The sequence below is a fragment of the Lynx canadensis genome, chromosome E3, assembly GCF_007474595.2.
Source record: "Lynx canadensis isolate LIC74 chromosome E3, mLynCan4.pri.v2, whole genome shotgun sequence".
Classification (NCBI taxonomy): Eukaryota; Metazoa; Chordata; class Mammalia; order Carnivora; family Felidae; genus Lynx; species Lynx canadensis.
The window spans coordinates 23683983-23707301 of NC_044318.1; the positions used below are offsets into that span (position 1 = coordinate 23683983).

General features: G+C 55.9%; 2 protein-coding genes across 2 annotated transcripts; both read left to right on the forward strand.

The window, feature by feature from the left end:
* Positions 1 to 3977: 3977 nt before the first annotated feature.
* Positions 3978 to 8962, forward strand: PRR14 (proline rich 14). Its single transcript, XM_030300064.1, has 12 exons — positions 3978 to 4115; positions 4912 to 4983; positions 5108 to 5276; positions 5930 to 6051; positions 6122 to 6311; positions 6546 to 6589; positions 6791 to 6900; positions 7202 to 7790; positions 7926 to 7995; positions 8076 to 8167; positions 8428 to 8499; positions 8590 to 8962. The coding sequence occupies exons 2-12, from the start codon at positions 4961 to 4963 to the stop codon at positions 8867 to 8869; spliced, it is 1761 nt and encodes a 586-aa protein (XP_030155924.1). The 5' UTR covers positions 3978 to 4115; positions 4912 to 4960; the 3' UTR covers positions 8870 to 8962.
* A 1467-nt stretch (positions 8963 to 10429) lies between these two features.
* Positions 10430 to 22971, forward strand: FBRS (fibrosin). Its single transcript, XM_030300063.1, has 18 exons — positions 10430 to 11979; positions 12269 to 12448; positions 13188 to 13223; positions 13344 to 13373; positions 14434 to 14482; positions 14574 to 14874; positions 16266 to 16567; positions 16774 to 16979; positions 17095 to 17139; positions 17353 to 17448; positions 17685 to 17753; positions 18555 to 18584; positions 18964 to 19035; positions 19346 to 19466; positions 19572 to 19652; positions 20621 to 20704; positions 20827 to 21034; positions 21152 to 22971. The coding sequence occupies exons 1-18, from the start codon at positions 11524 to 11526 to the stop codon at positions 21732 to 21734; spliced, it is 2949 nt and encodes a 982-aa protein (XP_030155923.1). The 5' UTR covers positions 10430 to 11523; the 3' UTR covers positions 21735 to 22971.
* The last annotated feature ends 348 nt before the right edge of the window (positions 22972 to 23319 follow it).

Consider the following 23319-nt stretch of genomic DNA (forward strand, 5'->3'; position numbering starts at 1 on the left):
TTCCCTCTGGGATGTCAGGGGAAACTAGTCACAGGAAGGCATCTCACCAGAGGCACTCCACTAGGAAACTGCAAGAGGCACATCAGGGAGAGCTTCTGGCCACTGCGCGCTGGTGCTGGAGAAGCTGCAGGGACTGCAGAAGCTGGGGGCTGGGGAACCCACTTACACGGCAGGAGCTTGACCATAGGGCTCATTGGAACCAGGAAGAAAATCCTTTCTTCCTGCAATGCCTCCCCAGCTGTCTACTGACAATTTAGTACGATGCCAGCTGGCAAAGAAAATATATTTAAAGGGCCCAGATCCCTTTTCACAGAGGAGGCAAAAAGAGTGAATTTGGAGCTAAGTAATAAATTGGTAACTGATACAGTGACACGTCATTGTTTCAGATATTAGTGGACACTTCTTTTTTATTTTTAATGTTTATTTATTTTTGAGAGAGAGAGAGAGAGAGAGAGTCAGCTCGAGTGGGGTAAGAGCAGAGAGAGAGGGAGACAGAATCCAAAGCTGGCTCCAGGCTCTGAACTGTCAGCACAGAGCCCAGCGTGGGGCTTGAACCCACAAACCATGAGATCACGACCTAAGCTGAAGTCCGATGCTTAACCAACTGAGCCACCCAGGCGCCCCAACCTTCTTTTTTCTTTTTAGGTTTATTTATTTATTTTGAGAGAGAGAGAGAAAGAGAGGGGGAGAATCCCAAGCAGACTCTGCACTGTCCGTGTGGAGCCTGATGCGGGGCTGAAACTCAGGAACTGCAAGATCATGACCTGAGCCAAAATCAAGAGTCAGATACTTAGCCACTTAGCCAACTGAGCCACCTAGGCACCCCTCCCTTCACCTTCTTGGTTCTCTACTTCCCCCAACCTTCTCCCTTCCTCTGAAACCCTCACCATAAGCCCTATCACTTCACCATCAGTTCTTCTGACCTTGACACCTCCCTATGATCTCTCCCTCAACAACAACAACAACAACAACAACAACAACAACGAGACAAGTATAGAACTGATGGCAGGTGGCTCTCTAACTGGGGAAGAGGAGTTAGACCATAGGTAGGACCAGCTTTTCTCAGGATTTGCTTACAAATTCTAGCAATAGCTGACCAGAGAGGAAAAGCCCTCAGAGGTGGATCTTGAAAGCTCCTCAGCTGGGGAACTAAGTTGGTCAGGCATGTGCTGCCACCTGGCTGGAATAAGTCCTTTAAGGTGGAGAGGACAGAAGCTGCAGGAAGTAGTAGAGCCAATGGCAATTTTGTGTACAGGGACTTAAACTCCAACCTCCTGGGAATAAGCACCTGTTTATCCCCAGGGCAGAGCATGTAGGAGGAGTTGAACTCTTGTTAAATGGTTGATGGGAACCACAACAGCAACCCAAACCTGAAGCTTCCTGTCATTTTTCAGGGGTGGTTCTTAGGAAAGCTCTGTCACTGACCATCCCACCCTTCCCAATCCCCTGCAGCCACGACCCAACTCAACCCACCCCAGCTGATCTGGAGCTCGGGCTAGAGGCTTCTGCAGACAAAGGTACTGAGCAGAGCTGGCTTGAGGGCCAGAAGGGATAGGGTACTCTGAGAGAAAGAAGAGGTGGTTTTTATTTTTTTTTTCTTTTTTGACAGAGAGAGGGAGAGAAAGAGAGAGAGAGAGCATGAGCTAGGGAGGGGCAGATGAAGAGGGAGAGAGAGAATCTTAAGCAGGCTCCATGCAGGATCCACTATTAGATCATGACCTGAGCTGAAATCAAGAGCTCAACTGACTGAGCCATCCAGGCGCCCCCATCTTCCTCATTTTACCGGAGACTTTATTTATCAGGCACATTCAGGTGTGTCTTATTTGATCTTTATCTTTCAAGTCGATTTTGAGATAGGCATGATAGAGTTCATTGCTCCCATTTCACAAGTGAGACCACTGAGGTCAAGAATAGTTAAGCAGATGGGAGACCCAGAGTCAAAGGGACCCAGAGTTTGTTTGTTTGTTTGTTTGTTTCTTTTTAATGTTTATTTATTTTTGAGAGACAGAGAATGGGTGTGTGCCCGCGAGCGGGGGAAGGACAGAGAGAGAGGGGGACAGACGATCCGAAGTGGGCTCTGTGCTGACAGCAGAAAGCCTGATGCGGGGTTCAAACTCATGAATTGTGAGATCATGACCTGAGCTGAAGTTGGACGCTTAATCAACTGAGCCACCCAGGCACCCTAGAGTTTCTGAACAATGATGCACTGATGGGCCAACCTCCAGCCACATCACCTGCCCCACTGGAAGTTGTGTGGGGCCTCTTGCCAGTGGACCAGCACACATTGACCAGGCCCTAGAGTGTGTACACAGGTGGTGGGTGAGGTAAGAGCTGTTGAAATGGTAGTCACAAAAAAGGCAGAGGTAACACGGTGAGGCTATCAGGTTTGCTACTGCCGACCTGAGCTTAAGGCCAAGACACCACAGTCTACATTAAACTTCAATTTGATAAACGCCAGCACCCCAAGTTAGGTCTTAGGGCTGGGCCGTCCCTGCCAAATTCTCAGACCCAGACCTTTTCCTTAAGCCTATGTCCTTTGCCATTGCCTGACTTCTTCAGGAGACCCAGAGAATCAAAACTCTGATCAGGCATGCTCTACCCTTGAGTGCTTTTCTTGCCTTGGGGCTGGGGAAGCACCTGTTTAAGAAAGTGAGCGCCTCAGAGGGCCTCTCAACTCAACAAGGTTGAGAAGGATCTCCAAGCACTCACAGCTGCAAGCATCACCAGACAGCCAGCCCCCATCCAGGGAAGAGAGAACACTTCCAACTGGAAAAGCTGCTGCTCCCCCAACACCAGAAGCCTCATCGTGGATTTCCAGAGGACCCAGCAGGCCTTGTGTTACAAAGAGAATTGCTGTAGGCTTGGGAGAGCTATCTGGATGAGCCCTTGCTTACAGAGTGGGGGAGTCTTCACTTTCCACACCGGCTCTTGCTGAGTCTGTTCTTTCCATATCATTCTCACTATGTCAATACGTTTATCACGAAGTCCCAGAAGGCAGAATTCTGCTGGGTTGGGCTGCACCTTCATCTCAGACCCAGGATTCTAGGCTTCAGGCTTTCTTGTTCCACCACGAAAATTAGGTACTGGTTTGGACGAGGAAATTCTGGGGAAGGAGAACTAGTGGAGGTACAGGCTCTGGTTAGGCGGTGAGAGCCCCTTCACAGTTCAAGAAGCTAGTGCCTGCCCACTTCCTCCCCACTAATAGCCCGACTCCTGGTAAAGGTTGCATGATGCAGACTCTCCCAGGCAGTGGGAATGCACCCTCGATCCCTTACTACTAAGGGCTATTTCCAGGCCCCTCTTGAAAGAAGGTTAGTGGGAGCCCGGAACAGAGAGGCAAGCTGCCGGACCCTACGGAGCACGCCAAGGTGGGTTATTGGTCCCCTGCAAAGGCGCCCCTATACTGAACACTCGGCGTGCGCCGCAGAAACCCCCACACCTCCAGGAAGGTCAACGCCCCAGCCTCCTCCCAATTTTGGCCCAGCCCAGCAGTCTCTCCGGGACATAGCGCAAACACAGGAGCTGGAGGTGGTATTATCATTAGTCTCTGGCCCCTAGCCCCTCCCGATCTTCTCAGCGACGTGGGAACCCGGCTGAGGAATCCCGGAGGGTAACCGGAACCGCCCTCGATGAGGCCTCTCTAGGAAATTGGGAATTTCACATGTCGCTAGCAACTCAGTTCACGTTTATTGGCCTGAGAAAAAAAAAAAAAAAAAAAAAAAACCAAAACCGGAAGATGCCCTTAAAAAACGTGGCGGCACTCTATTCACTACAGCTGCCTCAGTAGTTCAAGAAACTTGGCATAGTCTTCGGCCACTGACTGGCCTTCACAAAACGACTCCATCCGGTCCACTTCGGTTCTTCGAAGACAGAGCTACCTGCCCTCAACTATAATGGCGGCGCTGCCCAATTTGGCTTCTTGCCCCTAGGGAAGATGGCTGCCAGGTGGCTTCACTTAGTTTCTCACCACCCCGGAAGACGGGGACCGGCGATTGGGCGGCGCCCGAAGGCTCCGAGAAGAAGGCCCTTGGCGGTTGGACAGTGCTGGGTAAGGCTGGTTTTAAAGGAGCCGGAGGTGGGAGCCGTCGAAGACCCGGGATCCGCGGGAGGCGGCGGTGAGCGGCGCGCGGGGGAGGGCACCGAGCGGCTGGAGAGAGGGCGGGAGGAGGGAGGGAAGGAAACATTTGAACCATCTGGTCCTGGGCTGGGGAGAGCACTGGGCGGGGAGCCGGGGAGGGGTGGAGGATGGGGTCTGTGGGTGGGACCTCCCGAGATTGGAGTGAAGGGGGTATCTGTTTGACAGTGGATCCCCGGGGATCCGGACTGAGTTCGTGATGCTCAAGCTCGGGCTGCCCCTGTCTGAGTGGAGCTTTGCGGAGCCCAAACTTACAGGGAGAGGAGGATCCTCGCGGCGTCTGATTGGAGGAATCAGCTGTAGGATTCTTTCCACAGGGATCCAGTGTAGGGGATCTGGTGGGGCGGGGGGTGCCGTCGGTGTGTGAGAGTATTGCTTCGGAGTTCTCGGCCACTCGCTGGCAGTGGATGAGGATTGCAGAGGGGTCCGGCAGAAAGTGAGCCTCCCAGGACCGGGATCCCAGCTGATCCCGGGGGATCTCAGGGTGGATTCTTCAGGGACAAAGGCCCCACCAGGAGGCTCGGGCCGTGGGAGAACTGGGGCCGCTGCAAGCCAGGTTCTCCCGGCGAGTGCCAGTCTGGGCGCGGGTGATCCACTGATTTCGGGCGACGGCAGCGGGAAGACACTCGCTCCGGACGGCCAGCCGGGGGCGCCCTTTTACGCCCCAGGGCCCCGGCCTGTGGGCTACCGGGAGCCTTGGGCGGACCATGAAGGGCGGAGCCCCAGGGGAGGGGCTGGCCCTCACTCCCCGCTCCCCCGCTCCCCCCCCATCCCAGGCTGCAGCCTGGGATCCCCCAGGGACTCCCCGGAGCCGCCGCTTCCCCCATGGACTTGCCCGGGGACTCCAGGTGAGAGCGCACCCCGCCCGCCTGTCTTGAGCACGGGAAACGGGGAGCCTGGCGACCGTACCGGGGAAACCACAGAGCTAACGACAGACCCAGGCGACTGTCTTCTGCTTCTCTCATCCTCCAGCCCACCTGGCCGGCCACGTCTGTGCCGCCAGCCCCTGGCTCGAGCATTATGGGGAGCCAGGAGCCCCAAACGGCCGAGGCTGCAGTCTCTGGCAGCCCCTTCGCCCTTGGAAAAGGCCTCTCGGCGGGTCCTGGCTGTAGTGCTGGAAGATGTTATGGCTGCCCGTATGGTGAGCCCCCTGAACTGAAAGGCCCCCTTCTTCCTCAGGTCCTCTCTTCAGTACCAAGGTGAAAGTAGATCACTAGTGAGGATAATTGAGGTCCAGATACCTCATTCTCACACCCTGCTCAGGCAGTCTCACTAATACTAGAGTTCTGCTTAGCTCTCAATCCAACCTAGATTTGGGCAGAGTCTCTGGTGCCCATTCCCCACTATCAACCCAGCATTGGTGGTTCAGTGGTAGAATCTCGCCTGCCCCACCATCAACCCTGTTGGGCTGCAACCACATCTCTACACTCTTAAGTATGAGAAACCCTTGCTTTCTTCCCGGGCAAACTTTTAGGCTATCCTTGGGAAGCAGGCTGAGGACTTTGGCTCCATTGCACAGATTAGAAAAACTGAAGCCCCAAATAGGGCAGTGACTCACCCAAGGTTACTCTCTCCCTTTCATTTCGCCAAATAGCCAGCGTGAGATTACTGCAGCTCAGGACACTGTAATATCTGGCCCCTGATTCAGTTCAACTCACTTCATTGGGTTCTTAAGTGAATTCTAGCCACAGTCTCTGTCACTTTGATGGCACAGGGCACTGTTAGGTTCAGGGAGGCCCTGTCCAGTCTGACCTCAGTCCATCACCTTGCTCTTGACACTTTCTCCTCAATTAGGTTCCCCTGGTGCCCCAAGAAGAGACCACCACCCCACAACACCGCAGCAACCGCCGAGATTCTGTCCGAAACCAGCCGCCTGCCTCGCCATCCCAACAGGCTACGTGGTCCTCGCAGACCAGGTGAGCATGGCAGGATAGAGGGTAAACGGGACACAACTGAACCCTTCTGATATTCCTGTGTCCTCTCTAGGCCTCCCGACCCACTGCACTTATGCCGAGACCCCTTGAGCCGCACCCACCGGCCCCCTTCTACCCTGAGACGGAGATCAAGGACAACCCCTGGCCCAGAGGAAGGCCCTTCACAAAAGGTGGACTGGGCCCCCCAGCCTACTCTGGTGGTGATGCTAGAAGACATTGCCAGCTCAAGACCCGCAGCTGAGGTATGAGTATTTTGGGGTAAGGATGTCAGGGCTCGTTCAGCTGGGGTAGCTTTTGCTCTGAGTAAGGAGAATATTATTTTAGATGGAAGACATCGAGGAAAGACCTATGTGGAAAAGTCTTTGGTGTGAACCCCGGCAGACCTTTGGAGACTTGAGAGGGTCGGAATGTGGGTAGCTAAGAAGGCTGAAGGGGGCTTCCTTGCCTCCCCCAAAACATTCTTTGTTTACACCCAGGGCTTTGCTGATGAGACTCCCAACTTCATCATCCCAGCAAGAAGGTGAGAGGGCTGGGGAAGGAATTATCGAAATGTCCAGGCAACACCTGTTACCCAGGCAACTAGAGTTAGGGGCATCAGAATTTACTTGTCCAATCCTTCCTTGTAGCACCTTCAGAAGCCTTAAGGGACAGGGGAGGTGCTGGCTCAGGTGGGATCTGGACCTGGAAGCTCCCTCAGCCTTTACCTTCCCCTTAACCCCAGAGCCAAGCCCATGACCGTGGTTCACCAGCCAATGCCTCCGTCCAGGGACCTGGATCCCCCATTCCAGCCATCTGCCTTGCCTGAAGACCCTCTGGAGAGCCCACCAGGAGGTAAGGACTCAGAGGGATGAGATTTAGGGCTCTGGAAAATCCTAGCTGAGTTTAAAAGTATCAGAGGCAAAGGTGGGGGTGGGGCTTAACTCCTTCCCCTCAGGGAGCTCAGTGTGTGAAGTTGGGGTGTAGACTTCAGAGGTCTGAGGTTCAATTCCTCAATTTAGGACTTAGCTTTTTAGGGGTGGGCTTAGACTTCTGTGGGCAAAGTTTAGTATTTGGGGGAGGAGCTGAGGCTACTGAAGTAGGGCTTAGACACCTGCAGTTGAGGAATGCCCATCTGAGCCTCTCCTTTCCTTAGCCCCGGATCCTGTACTGGAGCCCCCATCGATCCCACCGCCGTCCAGCCTTTTACGCCCCCGCCTCAGTCCCTGGGGCTTGGCTCCCCTCTTCCGTTCCGTCCGCTCCAAGCTGGAGAGCTTTGCTGACATCTTCCTCACACCCAACAAAGCCCCACGGCCCCCACCCCCATCACCTCCCATGAAGTTGGAGTTGAAGATTGCCATCTCAGAGGCTGAGCAGTCTGGGGCTACTGAGGACACTGCATCTGTCAGTCCCCGGCCCCCTATCCGCCAGTGGCGGGCCCAAGACCACAATCCCCCAGCACCTCTTTCTAAGCCCTCTCTGGGCCGAAGCCACTCCTGCCCCGATCTGGGGCCCCCTGGCCCAGATACCTGCAGCTGGCCCCCTGCTCCACACCACCCGAGCCGGTCACGGCTCCGGCGGCACACTGTGGGTGGTGGAGAGATGGCCCGAGCCCCACCACCCCCTCGGCCCTGTCTCCGGAAAGAGGTCTTCCCTCTTGGAGGAGCGGGAGGCTCTCCTCCCCTCATCACATCTTGTTCGTCCACCGCATCTACTTCCTCCTTCTCTGAACCTGCAGAACCCAGGTAGTGCTCTCAATAAACCCTTCTTAAAGCCCTGGCCACAGTCTGGGCCCAGCCTCCTTCCCTACTATCCAGTGGGCAGGAGATGGGGATATTGCTATGAATATATTTGTCCCTGAGCCTTGACCTTATCTGCAGGTTGGGCTCAACCAAGGGGAAGGAGCCAAGGGCCTCAGAGGACCAGGTGCTTTCAGACCCTGAGACCAAGGTAGGAGTAGAGATGGGGGGAGGAGACAAGTGGGACTCTGAGTCCATGCTGCACCCTTATCCTCTGCCCTGTTTTTGCAGACCATGGGAAAGGTTTCTCGATTCAGAATACGCAGGACACCAGTCCGTCCTCAGCCAAACCTTACACCAATGGGACTGCCTCGACCAATCAGGTGAGTGGCTCATTGTACATGCAGCTGCCTTGGCCAAATAGGTGTAGGCTTGGACCCTCTGAAGTGGGGCTCTGTCTTCTCTCAGGGAGGAGTCAATTTGGTCTGAACATGGTTTGCACTTAGAACTATATGTCTGTCTCAGGCAGCACTCCTGGCCTCAGTGTGTCCCAGAAACTAAAATATAGACCACACCTTGCTTATCCTTTTTTCAGGGCACAATGGCCCTGGGTTTTTCAATGGCCTCTGCTCTTTGCTCCCAGGTTGAACAAGAAGGAGTTCAGCTTAGAAGAAATTTATACCAACAAGAATTATCAGTCACCTACAACCAGGAGGTGAGAAACTCTGAAGGCTTGGGGGTAATAAAGGGAAGGCTGGAACCAGGGGCCATGCTGGTAACCAGCACCCCTCCCTGCCTGGTCCAGGACCTTTGAAACCATCTTTGAGGAGCCCCGGGAGCGCAACGGGACTCTGATTTTCACCAGCTCAAAGAAGCTTCGGCGGGCTGTAGAATTTCGGGACAGCAGCCTTCCTCGATCCCGGCGGCCATCTCGTGGAGTCCGGGCTGCAGCTGGCAGGACCCTTACCTCCAACGTGGCCCCCAGCCCAGATGTGGGACCTCTGCTGCAGCAGCGGCTGGAGGAGCTGGATGCCTCACTCCTGGAGGAGGAGGAAGTGGATAGGGAGCATCCCCATCGGACCTAGGAGCTCCATCTGTTTGTCCGTCCATCCTGAAGCATCTGAGGCAGTTATATTTTTTTCTTTATATTTCTAGTAAAGTTTTCAGTATGTTTCTGATTCTTTTGTATGTCTCTGGCTAAGTTTGAGATTGACTGACAGTACCAGCTGATGTTTTTACTTTGGCTCCCAAAGACTGGGAAATGGGGGAGGTGCCAGGGAAGGCAATGAGGGTTTGATACGGGAAGTGGGGGAATGGTCATCGGACATACTTCCTTGATTTAAGAATTTTCCTGTGTGGAGGGATACTTGAGAATCTGTTCCAGAAGATACTGGCTCTGGACCCTGGGCAGGGTTCTCTAAATTCACTTACATCAAGGAGGAGACTGAAGGACCCAGAGTGGACCAAGGCCTTGATCAATATGGCCCTGAATTCCTCTGAACATGCAGGCCAGGATTTGCTTCTGGATTCAAGAGATAAGAGTAATCAGCTGTAATTGAGCACCTACAACAACCTGTCATATGTACTTGCCCTGCAGATAGCACTATGAGAGGGAATTATACCCATTTTACACACAAGCAAGCTGGGGCACCTGGCTGGCTCAGTTGGTAGAGCACGTGACTCGATCTCGGGGTCGTGAGTTTGAGCCCCACATTGGAGGTACAGATTTTTTTTTTTTTTTTAAAGTAAAGGAAGGAAGCTGAATGTGTAATGAGATGCCCTTGTTAAAATGGTTAACCCAGGCAAGCAGAGGCCAGAAGTGGCATTCTCCATCTTTGGTAACTTAGGGCCAGAACAGAGCAGTGGCTAAGAGCACAGTTAAGGCTTCTTGAGCCCAAATCCTGTGTAGGAAACTCAATGTGTATTAATTTCCCTCCCCCTCTGTAAAACGGGGCCAATATCAGTACCTTCCTGAAAGAACTCTTACTGTCAAATGAGTTAATATGTGAGAAAGTGGCCGTGGCCGGCACACAAGTGCAAAGTGTTTCCTATTAGCACGCGGAGACCACTCTCCCACGCAATGAACCGATAATGAGGACGCAGCTTCCTTCTAGCGCGTCTGGTGCTCGCAAGGCATGCCGCGTGCTCGAGCCACCCGGCACCGAGGGGATCCCGCTGAGTTGCCAGCCGCTCAACGGTACTGCCAACGCGCGTGCGCGAGAAAGCCAGGCGGCCTGTGGACTTAAGGCAAGCGGCGGAAAGGGAGAGACGACGTAACTTGCTTTCGAGAGGCACTTTCCGCGACCGCACGCCGCCCAGCGGCCAACCGCCTCCTAGAACTTGCGCACCACCTCCTGGCTCCTAGTCTCGACGCTGTCTGAAGACGGGCCAATGAGCAGAGAGCAGGAAGAGGCGGGGTCACCTGAGGGACCGCCCCAAGCGCTTACTTCTAACCAGTCTAGTCACAAGACCTGATGAAGGGCGGGGCTAATCTGACGTATACCCAATCCAAGATTTGAGGGCGGTTACATATTACCCATTCCCCGGAGCTTGACTCCGCCCTTCGCCTTGACGTACACTTCTCAACCTATCAACGACTAAGCTTGTGGAGGGGTGAGGGGAAAGGGGCGGAGTGTGGGAGGAGGCCGAGAGAGGAAGGAGGCGTAGGCTGAGGAGGAAGAGGGAGGAGGGGCAGGGAAGTCCTGACGAAGAAGAGGCCCAGGACTCCAAAGGAGACAACAGGAGGGTGCGCTGGAGCTACCCCGCTGCCCAACGGCTGTTCCGGATCCCTTACGGCGCAAGTCAGGCAGAGACGGAGGAAAGGAGGAAGAGACTTTTATGTCGGCAGACAGAGAAGCTCTACCCGTCACCGTTGCCTCACATCCGGGGCTTTGGGGGGCTGGACCCGCGGCCCCGCCCCCCCCCCCCTCGCCTTTCATGGCGACCGGAGGCGGAGGCTGGAAGAGCTGGGCCTGGAGGAGGCCCCTTTAAATCTCCTTAAAGGGGCGGCCACTGAACTCGGCAGATTACATCGGCAGCCTTAAAGGGGAAGCCATCGAACAGAAGCTTGACAAATTGAGAACTGTGCTGTTGGGAGAGCTGGAACGAGTGGGGATTCTCACCGCCGTTTCTCTCTCACGCAAGAAGTCCTTTAAAATCAGCTTAAAGGGGAAGTGGCCGCTTGTGGAGGACCAGAAACTTAACTCCCGGGCCCTTAAAGGGGCGGCCTGCTGTTTGGAGGACCCTGGACTCCTTAAAGGGGTGGCCTCTTTTAGCCGGAGGACTTGAGACACTTTTAAAGGGGAGGTCTACGTTTCGGGGCGAGCTTTCGGTCCCTTTTAAAGGGGTGGCCCTTCCTCTTCCTCGGGGAGACTTGTCTCGACCCCTGGCAGGGGGCGGCCACTGCACTAGGCCGGCTGGACACCATCGGGTCGTCTTAAAGGGGTCAGGGGCTGGACAACTTGAGGCCTCGCCTTAAAGGGACGGCCGCCCCGTTTTCGGCGTCTCGGCCCCGGCGGCCCCACAGGGGGGGCCCTCGGGCTTGTCGCCCCGGGGGCGGCGCCGGCTCCCCGGGCCTTGGCCTTGGGGCAAGCTCGGGGCCAGTAGATCCTGCTTTAAAGGGGAAGCCGTGGCCTTTTCGTCCCTGTGCAGCCGCCAGCGCCGCGCCTGCGACCCCGGGCCTGCGGACAGGTCGCTTCGGGCCCCGCCGCCTCCGGATGCGGCGCTGAGGGCGGTCGCCATGGAGACGGCAGCGGCCGCGGCTCCGGGCCCGGGCTGGGCCGCTGAGGGGGAGCGGCGGCGGCGGCGCTGCTCGCGCCGAGACCGAGACCGGGAGCAGCGGCGCCGCCGAGGTCCCGGCGGCGACGCGCCCCGGGCCCTGTTGGCCGCCCCGCGCGGCTCCTCGTCGTCCTCGTCGCCGCCACCGCCGGCCAGGCCTTGGTCGTCAGCTTCGTCTGGAGAGCGGCCCGGAGGCCCGAGACGACGGCGGCCCCGTCCCAGGCCTCGGCCCCCGCGACCCCGAGCTCGGAAGCGGCCTGCCGGCTCGGGCAGCCGCGGGGAGGAAGAGGAGGAGGAGGAGGAGGGGGGCGCAGACGACGGGGAGGCCGAGGAGGAGCCTGAGGAGGAGGAAGAAGAAGAGGAGGACTTGATCGATGGCTTCGCCATCGCCAGCTTCGCCAGCCTTGAGGCCTTGCAGGTGGGGCCTGGTGGGGCTGGGGACCTTTGGGGGCTTCAGAGGGGCAGAGAGAAGGGTATCGTGCCTGGAGTGGGTGGAGTTGAGGGGGGAATGCTGGCACCCCAAACCAGAGCAACCGGCTCCTCTGGCCAGGCCTCTGCCCCACCCTGGGGTGGGAGGAGGTAGAGTTAGTCTCCAGGGACCAACCAGGTTATCTGGTCTGAGAGCCACTTTGGTAGCCTGGTCACCCCCAGAGAGGTCGGGAGCTTTCCTTTCTCCATCTACTTTAGTCCCACCTCCTCCTCCACAGAAGGATGCATCTCTTCAGCCTCCAGAGCGACTGGAACATCGGCTGAAGCATTCTGGGAAGCGGAAGAGGGGGGGCTCCAGTGGGGCCACTGGGGAGCCAGGGGACAGCTCTGATCGGGAGCCTGGCCGGCCCTCTGGGGATCGGGCCCGAAAATGGCCCAATAAACGGAGAAGGAAAGAGGTGAGCTTGTCATAGATTCTTGTCCTTTAAAACTCTGGGCAGAACGTCCTTCACATAGACCTGTTTTTCATCAGTAATGCCACTGCCCATCGTAAACAGTGATTTTATTTTCTAAGGGCGAAGAAGGCAGAGCAAATTTGAGCCCTCTACTCCTCAGTCCGGGTCTGACAGAGACATTCCTACAGTCAGACTTTTCTGCTTTTGGCTGGCTCTGTTTCAGACATGTTGATAATTCAGAGCTGTATCAAAGAGATTTCACTGAATTGTAAATGAATTAGATAGGGTCTCAGCCCTCTCTCTTGAGGCAGTAGTAATCTCCCAAGAAAAAAAACAATCTGTGAACAAATACCTAGACCAAAATCTGAGAAGCTATAGAAGGCAGAGGTCTGGGAGAGATGCTGTAGAAACCCACATGAGGAAGCCACTCATTCTGCCTGGGGGATGGGAGGAGGGTTGTGGTTAGGGAAAGCCCCCTAGGATGTCTTAGTCAGGCCTTGAAGGATAGTCATAATTGTGCTAAGAGAAGAAACGAGCCAAGTTGTTTTGAGCAAAAACACAGAGAGGTGAGAATGTATTTGGAAGATAGAACATTGGGAACGGTGGGCACTAGCAGGAGAAGTAGCTGGAAAAGGATTGAGCGTGTCATGAAAGACCTTGAGTTCTTTGCTGGGGAGTTTAGACTTTATCCAAAGGCCTTGCCAGTCAGCCTCCCTTACCTCTGGACTCTGGTCTTTCTCAGGCCTCCTCCCGTCATTCTCTGGAAGCTGGATACATAGTAAGTGCTCTCCACCTGTACTGGTCCCTCCCCTCTCAATTCCTCTTTGGAAGTCCCCTCTCTACCTTGGGCCCCACTCTTCTTCCCTCTTGTGACATCTCTGTCTTTCCTTCTCCCCAGTGCGACGCAGAAAGTGATCTGGACGAGAGGGTGAGTGGGGGTAGAACTTGTGGGGTGGGCAGTGTTACAACTTATAAAATGTACTGCAGCTTAAAGGTCTCCTATGTGCAGCAGACAGAGCCTCCCCTTGAGTGGGGAACATAGGTTAGGGTGGGCCAGGATTGAATGTGGGGAGGGGGAGGGAGATTGAGAGGGTAAATGACTTCTTTTCTTTAGTAACTAGCGCCAGTTGACCAAAGAATAGAAAGCCCATGTTTTGGTATCCCACGTTTTTCAAAGCCCTTGGAGATACCAGTGGTTCTCCACAGAAATCCTAGGTGACTGTGAAACTAAGCTGGTCCTTCCTGCTAGCAGTTAGTCTGCTCTCACAGATTAGAGTCCCAAGCAGAGATTATGGCAGCAAAGATTCTAAACTGTTGTGGTCAGTGTCAGAACAAGTCTTATAAATTAGATTTCAGTTTTTTCATCAGGCTTGACGTGCTTGTTTTGAAATAATGTGTTGTAGCAGTTGATGCTCTACTCCTATAACTAACTGAGTTTGTATTCCCTGATGTGTGTCTTGTTTTAGTTTAAAAAGTTGGCTGGACAGGGGCTGTGGTGAACCAGAGAGTTCTTTTCTGTCTAAAGGAGGTGACCACTGTCTAGTTCTAGCAATTGTCATGCAAGAATAGGAGCCAGTTTTTAAGAGAACCTGCAAGTCTGAGTTTTTATGAGGACGTCTTGCATTTATCAGCAATTAATTTTCAAAGATTTTGCTAACACTTGTGGACCAAACTGATCTGTAAGTCAGGTAGACATGTGGGCCAGCAGTTAGTGATCTCTAACATTTTTGCTTTGATGTGTCTACTTCTTTGCTATGTAAGTTCTACCTTGATTCAGTCCTCCTGGCCTAATTTCAGGCTCAGCTATCCTACCCTTTTTCCCAAGGATAGGCCCTCTGGAGCCCATAGTCTTTGCTGGATTTTAGCTAACCTGGTGAAATAGACTTCTTACCATCACTTATTCCTAGCAGGCTCTAGAGGCTGTTAGCCTTCCTGGGTTAGAGCCTTCCTGAGCAGAACCTGACCCTGTCCCTACCCTTCTTCCCCAGGTCTCCGATGATGACCTCGATCCATCCTTTACTGTCTCAACCAGCAAAGGTTGGTCTCCAGGGCTGGGGCTGGAGACAAGGGAGGGAAGTTGGGTGAGCATGGGCCTCAACTGAATATGTCTGCTGTCCTGTCCTCACAGCCTCGGGCCCCCACGGCGCCTTCAATGGGAACTGTGAAGCAAAACTCTCCGTAGTCCCTAAAGTGTCGGGCCTGGAGCGGAGCCAGGAACAGCCCCCAGGGCCCGACCCGCTGCTAGTGCCTTTCCCCCCGAAGGAACCACCGCCTGCACCGGCCCCTCGGCCTCCTGTCTCACCCCCTGCACCCCTGCCGGCCACCCCCAGTCTGCCACCCCCACCCCAGCCCCAGCTGCAGCTTCGGGTCTCGCCCTTCGGCCTCCGCACTTCTCCCTATGGCAGCAGCCTGGACCTCAGCACTGGCAGGTGAGTGGTCCAGGGGTTTGGTCTGATCTGGAAGGACCTGGTCATTTTGGCGCCAACCCCTGCATTCTGTGGCTGGGACATGGGATGGTACCTGTGGGATGTGACTTGAAGAAAGGATTCCGAGGCTGAAAAGTTTTAGAGACACTGGGTGAAACAGATTTAAAGAAATTACTTGCTTGCAGGACTTACCAGAACCTTTCCACCCTACATTCACATGCAGGGAAATCCGCTTTGTGCCGTTTCTCAATTTTATTTGCTGGTGAGACCTTCTTGCAGGGCACATCTGCTAGGAATACTGTTCTTCAGAACATACTTTGGGAAATGCTGACATGATGATTAAGGGTGCTGGCTTTGGTGTCAGTCAGACCTGGACTCAAAATCTTGCTCTGCCACATAGTGACTGTGTGATTTTTGACAAGTCACTTAATCTCTCTGAGCCTCCATTTCCTCGTCCTGTAAAAAGAAATAGCAAGAGTACCTTCATCCTAACAAAGCTATTGTGAGGATTAATTATGAGTTAATGCAGTGTTTCCCAAAGTGTGTACGTGCATCGTCAGTGGTGCGTGAGATAATTTGAGCTGTTACGTGAGTAAATTTTTTTCAGTTGTTACTTGCTTTAGAAAAACATGACTAGTATCTCAAACCCTTGATTTCACATGTGTGGCTTGGGCGAGGCTAAGTGAAAAGTCAAGAAAGAGTTAAATTAAAGAAAGAAGTAAATGGTACAGGTGGTTGCACGGACGCAGCAGCAGTTGGGAAGGTGGTGTGACATGTTGGAGATTTGGATTAGCATGTAAAGCAGGTGCCAGCACTTGACCTACAGTAAGTGCTTGTTAAAGGGTAAGAATCACTGACACTATTATCATTATCGATGCTGTTCTATTGTTGTCATTCTCATTATTGTTCTTTTTCTTATTCTTGAGAAAACTAAGGCTCAGAGAGGGGCAGTGACTTGCTCAAGGTCACCCAGGGTATCAATGGCAAGATGGGCCTAGAATTCAGGTCACCTGACTCCTAGGCCAGGCCAGGGAGGTGCTGCTTCCACTGTCTTAGGGTGGGAACCCAGGTGGCTTAGGTTGTAACTAAGCGGCAAAGTGAACGACATGTTTCGTGCTGCAGTTGAGTCAGAAAAGGGCAAGTCATGTGGCCAGAGACGTCCGGGCAGCTGTGTGGAAGAGATCTGGAGAGGGAGAGCGTGGGGGTCGCTGGGTGTGGGAGGTACCTCAGTCTGAGGATGGGCTCCCTGGGCGGGGGTGGGGGTCCTGGGGGCCGGGTTCTACCACCTTCCATGTTGGAGAACCAGGGTCAAGGTATCGCCCAGGCTTCTGACCCCCTCCCGTCAGAGCTGGCACCTCCCAACCCCTCACTCATCTCCCCACTTCTCTCCCCAGCTCTTCACGGCCGCCCCCCAAGGCCCCGGCCCCTCCCGTGGCTCAGCCTCCCCCCTCATCATCCTCTTCGTCCTCTTCCTCCTCATCTGCCTCCTCCTCGTCCGCGCAGCTCACCCACCGGCCCCCGACGCCCTCACTGCCCCTGCCTTTGTCCACCCACAGCTTTCCCCCCCCTGGGCTGCGGCCCCCCCCACCGCCCCCCCACCCCTCCTTGTTCTCCCCTGGCCCCACCCTGCCCCCACCCCCACCCCTGCTGCAGGTGCCAGGGCACCCTGGGGCCTCAGCCGCTAACGCCCTTTCTGGTGAGTTTGGGGTCCTGGCCGGGGGGGTGGGGGGCCATGGCCCCGGGCTTGGGCCCAGTCGGCTTTGGGGCAGCTGGACCTCAGCAGACATCAGGGCTTGAGGAGGGAGTGGCTAAAGGCCAGAAGGGAAGGCCAGTCACCTGGGCCCAAGGAGGCTGACCTGGTGGCGACAGATATTAAAGCCTTCTCCCCCTCCCCTCCCACAGAGCAGGACCTGATCGGCCAGGACCTGAACTCTCGCTACCTGAATGCCCAGGGTGGCCCCGAGGTGGTGGGGGCAGGGGGCTCCGCCCGGCCCCTGGCCTTCCAGTTCCACCAGCACAACCACCAGCACCAGCACACCCACCAGCACACCCACCAGCACTTCACCCCTTATCCCCCGGGCCTGCTGCCACCCCATGGCCCCCACATGGTGAGCTCCTCATTGGGCTGGTGATGAGGCTCAGAGACTTGGGGGGAGGGTGTGGCTTCCAGGGGAAGATCATGGGTCCCTGGCTGGCAGCTCACTCTTCCCTTCTCTTCCCTAGTTTGAGAAATATCCAGGAAAGATGGAAGGCCTTTTCCGGCATAATGTGAGTGTGTGTGTGTGGTGTGTTATGTGATGGATGCATCAATGCGTGTGGCCCTGACTGTTGGGGATCCAGTCTTCAGCTTCAAAAGCAAGAGCCTTGAGCCTGGGAGAGCTCCCTGGGGGACTTTAGGGTGGAGGCCAGAGGATTGATGGGCAGACGAGACGTGGGCTGCCCCTCCACCCCCAGCTTGGACTAGTCCCCTTCTCTCCACAGCCGTACACGGCCTTCCCTCCCGCAGTGCCCGGCCTCCCTCCGGGCCTCCCGCCGGCTGTCTCCTTTGGCTCCCTGCAGGGGGCCTTCCAGCCCAAGGTGAGCTCCCAATCCAAATACCACCACCTCCCACCCTGTACAAACCCAGACGCCCCAGATCCGCATACCTTCTTCCGTTCCCCAAAACCACGCCCATTCTCCTGTCCTCCCCTTGTGGACCTAGATTTCTTCAGAGCCAATGCACCCTCCCTGTCCCAGCCCCCAGCTTGGTTCCAGACCCCTTTTTATGCCTGGCGCCAGCTCTCCTGACTGATCCCTCCACTCCCCTTTCCCAGAGCACGAACCCCGAGCTGCCACCACGACTGGGGCCAGTGCCGAGCGGGCTTCCCCAAAAGGGGACACAGGTGAGGGGGGCCAAGGCAGGTCCTGGGGGAACTGGAATATCTGTTGAGGGAGAGCAGGGTTGATTGAAAGTGAACGACTGATCCCTGCCTTTAATACACGATCAGGGGCATCCCTGAGAATCTGACGAGAGGGAATTTCTGTAAAGGACAAGTTTTACCATGCATGAGGAATAGGAAATTTCATGAAGTTGTCCCAGAAGTGAACTTACTAGGAGAGTAGTTTTTGTAGGAGTTTTCTAATTTTTCAAGTTACAAAATCCTTTTTTTTTTTTTTCAAGTGACATCACACCAGGAAGTCCTGTCCATAAAACAATGAATGAAAAGATAAGCTTCTCCTTTGTGAAGTGGCACAGGGAGCAGCCTTAGAGCCCACGGCTCTGGGAATATCATGAAAAGCACAGGATGTGTTTCCTAAAGGGTAGACTAGACCAGAGATTTTGCAACCTCTTTTAGCAGCAGTAAAGGTTTTTTTTTACTAGAGGAATCTTAAGCAGAGTCTCACTATGTAAAGCTGTTAGTAGGATAGGTTCTGAGATTGAGAAAGCTGCCTGTCTGCCTCCTCACTCCGCAGTCTTCCAAGCAGGGGCACGTCCTTGGGGCCTGGTTCAAGACCTTAGTGCTGGAGGGGAGATACCCAGAGTGGGAGAGATGGGGAAATCAGTCTTGACAGAGGCAGGCAAGGCCCGAGGGAGCCACACAAGGGCTCTGGTGTTTGGGTGGGGATTGGGGACTGTGGAGACGAGGTGCCCAAGACAGTAAACAGGTCTGAATCGCCGCCGATCTCTGCTTTGCCATCCCCAGATCCCCGACCATTTCCGGCCACCTTTGAGGGTGAGTTTGGTGAGGACCTCAGGCTGCATGAGGCTGCGGGCTGGTGTCAGGGTGTTTGGCTAAGGGCGGGTCTTGCTTGGGAATGAGCGAGAAGCCCAAGACGTGGAGGCAGCCAGATGTGGAACAACAGAAAGGGAAAGGCTTACAAGCTACAGACCTGGGTTCTGATGTAACTGGCCGTGGGACCTTGGGCAAGACAGTTTATCTCTCTGAGCCTCAGTTTCCTAGGCTGTGAAATGAACCTAGTCATCCCTCAGTTGTAGGGATGATGAGTGGGGATGTTGTGTGGCAAGGCTGGGCCTAGGACCAGGCCTGGAGTGGGTGATGAGTGAACGTTCTTTCCTTCCCTTTCCCTTTGGTTATCCTTCTGGGGCGGCAGAAACCAGGGAAGTGGTGTGCCATGCACGTGCGCGTGGCTTACATGATCCTGAGACACCAGGAAAAGATGAAGGTACTGGGGCCGGAGGGCTGGGGAGAGCGAGAGTGGGCCAGCCTGAGCCCTGGGCATCTGCCTTTGGCAGAGCTTGGCCGAATTGCTTGGCTCTGTCCCGGTCACTGCCTGAGCGTTTTCACAGTTAGTACTAGGTTGTCTGGCTTAACTAGGGGGAGGTGGTCTGAGAAGGCTCTGAGAGAGGCAGAGGCTAGGCACCCAAGCCCCTTCTTGGCGCCCGCCAGCCCTTGGAGGGGACCTAGGGGTGGAAGAGCAAGAGCGGGACTTCACCTGGCTCCTCACTCACCACCCCTCTCCCTGTCCCACGCAGGGCGACTCCCACAAGCTTGACTTTCGGAACGACCTCCTGCCCTGCCTTCCGGGGCCCTATGGGGCCCTGCCCCCTGGGCAGGAGCTCTCCCACCCGGCCGCCTCCCTCTTCACTGCGACTGGTGAGTCTGGCCAGCCCTCTCAGGGCCTGAGGTTCCCTGTCTATAGCCCAAGGCCCACCTTGCGCCCACTCAGCCTCACCAGAATCTCCCACCTCTCTGCCCCAGGTGCCGTCCACGCTGCAGCCAACCCTTTCACCGCAGCTCCCGGGGCCCACGGAACCTTTCTGAGCCCCAGCACCCACATTGGTAAGAGCCAAGGGCATGTTGGGCAACCCAGGCCTTGTCCCTGACTTCAGGAGTTCTCAAGCTGGGGATGGAAATTAGACTTGAGAGGCGGCTGGAATGGGGGTAGGCCTGGTTCCACTTGATTCGTGACCTTGGGCGAGTTACTCTAACCCCTCTGAGCCTTGATCTTGTCACCTGTGAAGTGGGATAGGGAAGGGAGAAGCGATTGCCAATCTCTGCCACCTCAGACACTGTCTCTGAAATAGCCAGTGGTAGGGGGTATAGTGTGCCACCTGGGAGAGGAGGGTGGAGGAAGGCTGTGCACGCCCAGGTGAGAACATAGTCGCTGGCTCCTAGCAGTCTTGTCAGGCTTTGTGGGGAGATTTAACTCGGGTCTGGGTAGACACAAGGGAATTGAGCCTGATAGCATAGGATTAGGTGTTCCTGGAAGAGGAAGTTGTGAGATGTTCCCCTAGTGGGGTAGGTTAGTTGTTCTGACTGGCTATGTGCATGAAGTTAGGGTCAGGTTGGGAAAGGCCCTGCATGTCAGGTGGGAGGAAGCCAGCAGAGAACTTCGGGTGAATGGTTTGCTCTAGAGCCGGTCTGGGTGGCTGGTGTCGGGGGATTGTGGGGTAAGACCTTGACCTCTGGAGTCAGAGAGGCCTTGGGCTGGGGGTACCGTTTACTGGCTAGATGACCGTTGGCAAGTCACTTCACTTCTCTGAGCCTGTTTCATCATCTTTAAGTGGGAGTGATCCTGTCTGCCTAGTGGGGCTTGTTGTTTGTGAGGTTAAACAACACGATGCATGTCAAAGCCTAGTGCCTTGCCAGGCCTAAGGAGGTGTTCAGCGCCTGGTGGTTAAAACCAAGACCCAAGCGGCCGAGAGCTCTGGGGCCTGCTTGCTAATAAGCTGCCTCTTCCCTGCCAGTCTTGGTGCCTGATCAGAGCCGGCTGCCGACGCTCTGACCATTCCCCTTTTCTCCCACAGATCCCTTTGGGCGTCCCACAAGCTTCGCCTCTTTGGCTGCCCTCTCCAACGGGGCCTTTGGAGGCCTGGGCAGCCCCACATTCAGTGAGTGCGGGTGGGGTGGGGCAGGTGGGTGGCTGTGGCAGTGGGCTGGGGAGGGGGGGTTGTCCCTGAGTGGGGCCTCCTCTTCGTGGCTCCTGTCACTCCCTGCTTCGCCCTCTGTCTAGACTCCGGCGCCGTCTTTGCCCAGAAAGAAAGCCCAGGGGCTCCACCAGCCTTCGCCTCCCCGCCAGACCCATGGGGCCGCCTGCACCGCAGTCCTCTGGCCTTTCCTGCCTGGGTCCGGCCCCCTGAGGCCGCCCGGACTCCAGGCTCAGACAAGGAGCGGCCTGTGGAGCGGAGAGAGCCCTCTATCACCAAGGAGGAGAAAGACAGGTGTGCTTCCCCGTCCCCCCCCCCCCCCACTGCCCACACCCCTGGCCCTCCCTCCCCGAAGCCTGGTCTGGTCGCAGCCTGGTCAGACCACTGGAGTACCTCCATTCTTTCCCACAGGGACCTCCCCTTCTCACGGCCCCAGCTCCGAGTTTCTCCTGCTACTCCCAAGGCCAGGGCTGGCGAGGAAGGGGCCAGACCGGCCAAGGAATCAGTGCGGGTAAAGGAAGAACGGAAGGAGGAGGCCGCCGCCGCCGCCGCTGCTGCCGCCGCCGCCGCCGCCGCCGCTGCCGCCGCTGCCGCCACCACCGGGCCTCAGGGCCTTCACCTACTGTTTGAGAGGCCCCGGCCACCCCCTTTTCTGGGCCCTAGTCCCCCAGAGCGCTGCGCTGGCTTTCTGGAGCCAACCTGGTTGGCAGGGCCCCCTCGCCTTGCTAGGCCACCCCGCTTCTATGAGGCTGGCGAGGAGCTGACTGGACCAGGGGCTGTGGCTGCCGCCCGCCTCTACGGTCTGGAGCCTGCCCACCCCCTGCTATACAGCCGCTTGGCCCCGCCACCGCCACCTGCTGCGGCCCCGGGAACCCCTCACCTTCTCAGCAAGACCCCCCCAGGAGCCCTTTTGGGGGCACCACCTCCACTTGTGCCCGCCCCCCGGCCTAGTTCCCCACCTAGGGCCCCTGGCCCAGCCCGGGCTGACAGGTGAGGGAAGGGGAGGGGCGGGGGCCAAGCTCCATCCCCCTTTCCTTTTGACAAGGTCCTAGAGCTGAGGTTTCAAGCCAGGGCTAGAGGGCAGAGGTCATGACCTCACCAGCCATCTCTGAGGTCATGGAACCTGGGAGCAGAAGCCCCAGCCCCCACAAGATCAAGCATCAGATGGACCTTGGGGTCACTGGGAGGGCAGAGGTCACAATCCTCTAGAGAGAGGGGTGTGTGTGTGAGTGTGTGTGTGCGCGCGTGTGTGTGTACATGTGAGAGATGAGAGTGGGGGTCATTTCAGAGGTCATAGCTCATGATCTCCTGAAGTACACCATCGCCCCCTCTGAGGGCCCCTAGGCCCTTGGCCTGCCTCCCCAAGGGCTCACTAAGCCAGAGGCCAAAGTGCCCCCCCTCCCCTTCACCTACCACCCAAGTCCTCATGCCCTCTCAGGGCTGGGGGAGGAGGGGCTGACGGAAGGGGGGTTCCATGTACATATTTATCTCCCCTTCCACATAGCCCCCCAGACCTTTTGTACATTTTTACAGGGGTGCCCCTCCCAATAACCCCCCTTCCTGGTTAATTAAATCCTCAGACTGGTGCTGTGTTCCTAGCCTCTGGCCTCTCTGTGGGGGGAGGGGGGATTGTAGAGGGAAGAGCTGGGAGGGGACAGGCAGGAACCCAGGGCTTATCCCTGGAAATATGGAGTCAGCAGGAGACAGAGCAACAGGGGAAGGGACCTGGGTACCTAGGCTGGAAAGAAGGGCAAACGCTTCCTGCTTGGCTAACAGCCCAGGTCCCCCCCCCCCCAACTTGTTCCTGTTACCTCTGTGTGCCACCATTCCCAAAAGGCTCAAATCTCTAAGCTTCAGACTCCACCTCTTAGTGGCTCAGTCCCCCTACTCCATTTCCAAGTGCCCCCAGGACTCCTGGGCCCTGCTCCCCAGAACCCTGTTCCCCAGAACCCTGCCCTAGGCTGGGGGGGTGGGGGGCAGAGAAGGTCACCATGTACCACACACCAAAGAAGGGGGTCGGCCCGGGGGTGGGCCACACAGGCAGCTTCTTCAGCAGCCTCTCGGCAGCAGTCCCAGCCTTCCCAAAGCAGCAGGCGCCCCCAGGCTGGGGCCCAACCTAGAAGGCAGGGGTCAATTTAACAAAAACATAACGTTGACTTTTTTTCCCCGGTGGGGCTTATTCTGTAACATGACTTGCGGATATTTATATAAAAATGAGTGTTACAATGAGGCCCCTTGGCTGCTCTTTCAGTGTGTGTGGGGGGGGGGGGGAGGTCATCTGGCGGCGGGCAAGGGGCATTGGGTCAGGGAGGGATGAGGGAGGACAATACTGAAGACAGGACATGTCCTGGAAGGTTCCCCTTCCCACCTGGGAGAGTAGTTATTTTACTTGTAGATGGATGAATTGGGGTGTTGGGCATTGACGTTTTTCACACATTTTTATATAACCCAGGGGTACATACTATACGGGTTCAAACCAGACAGAAGGATGGCAAAACTAAATTTCCCGTTCACCTGCCAACCCACGCAAGCCCCATGCCTTTTCTGAGGTAACCACTCTCGATCGTTTGATCTACGTT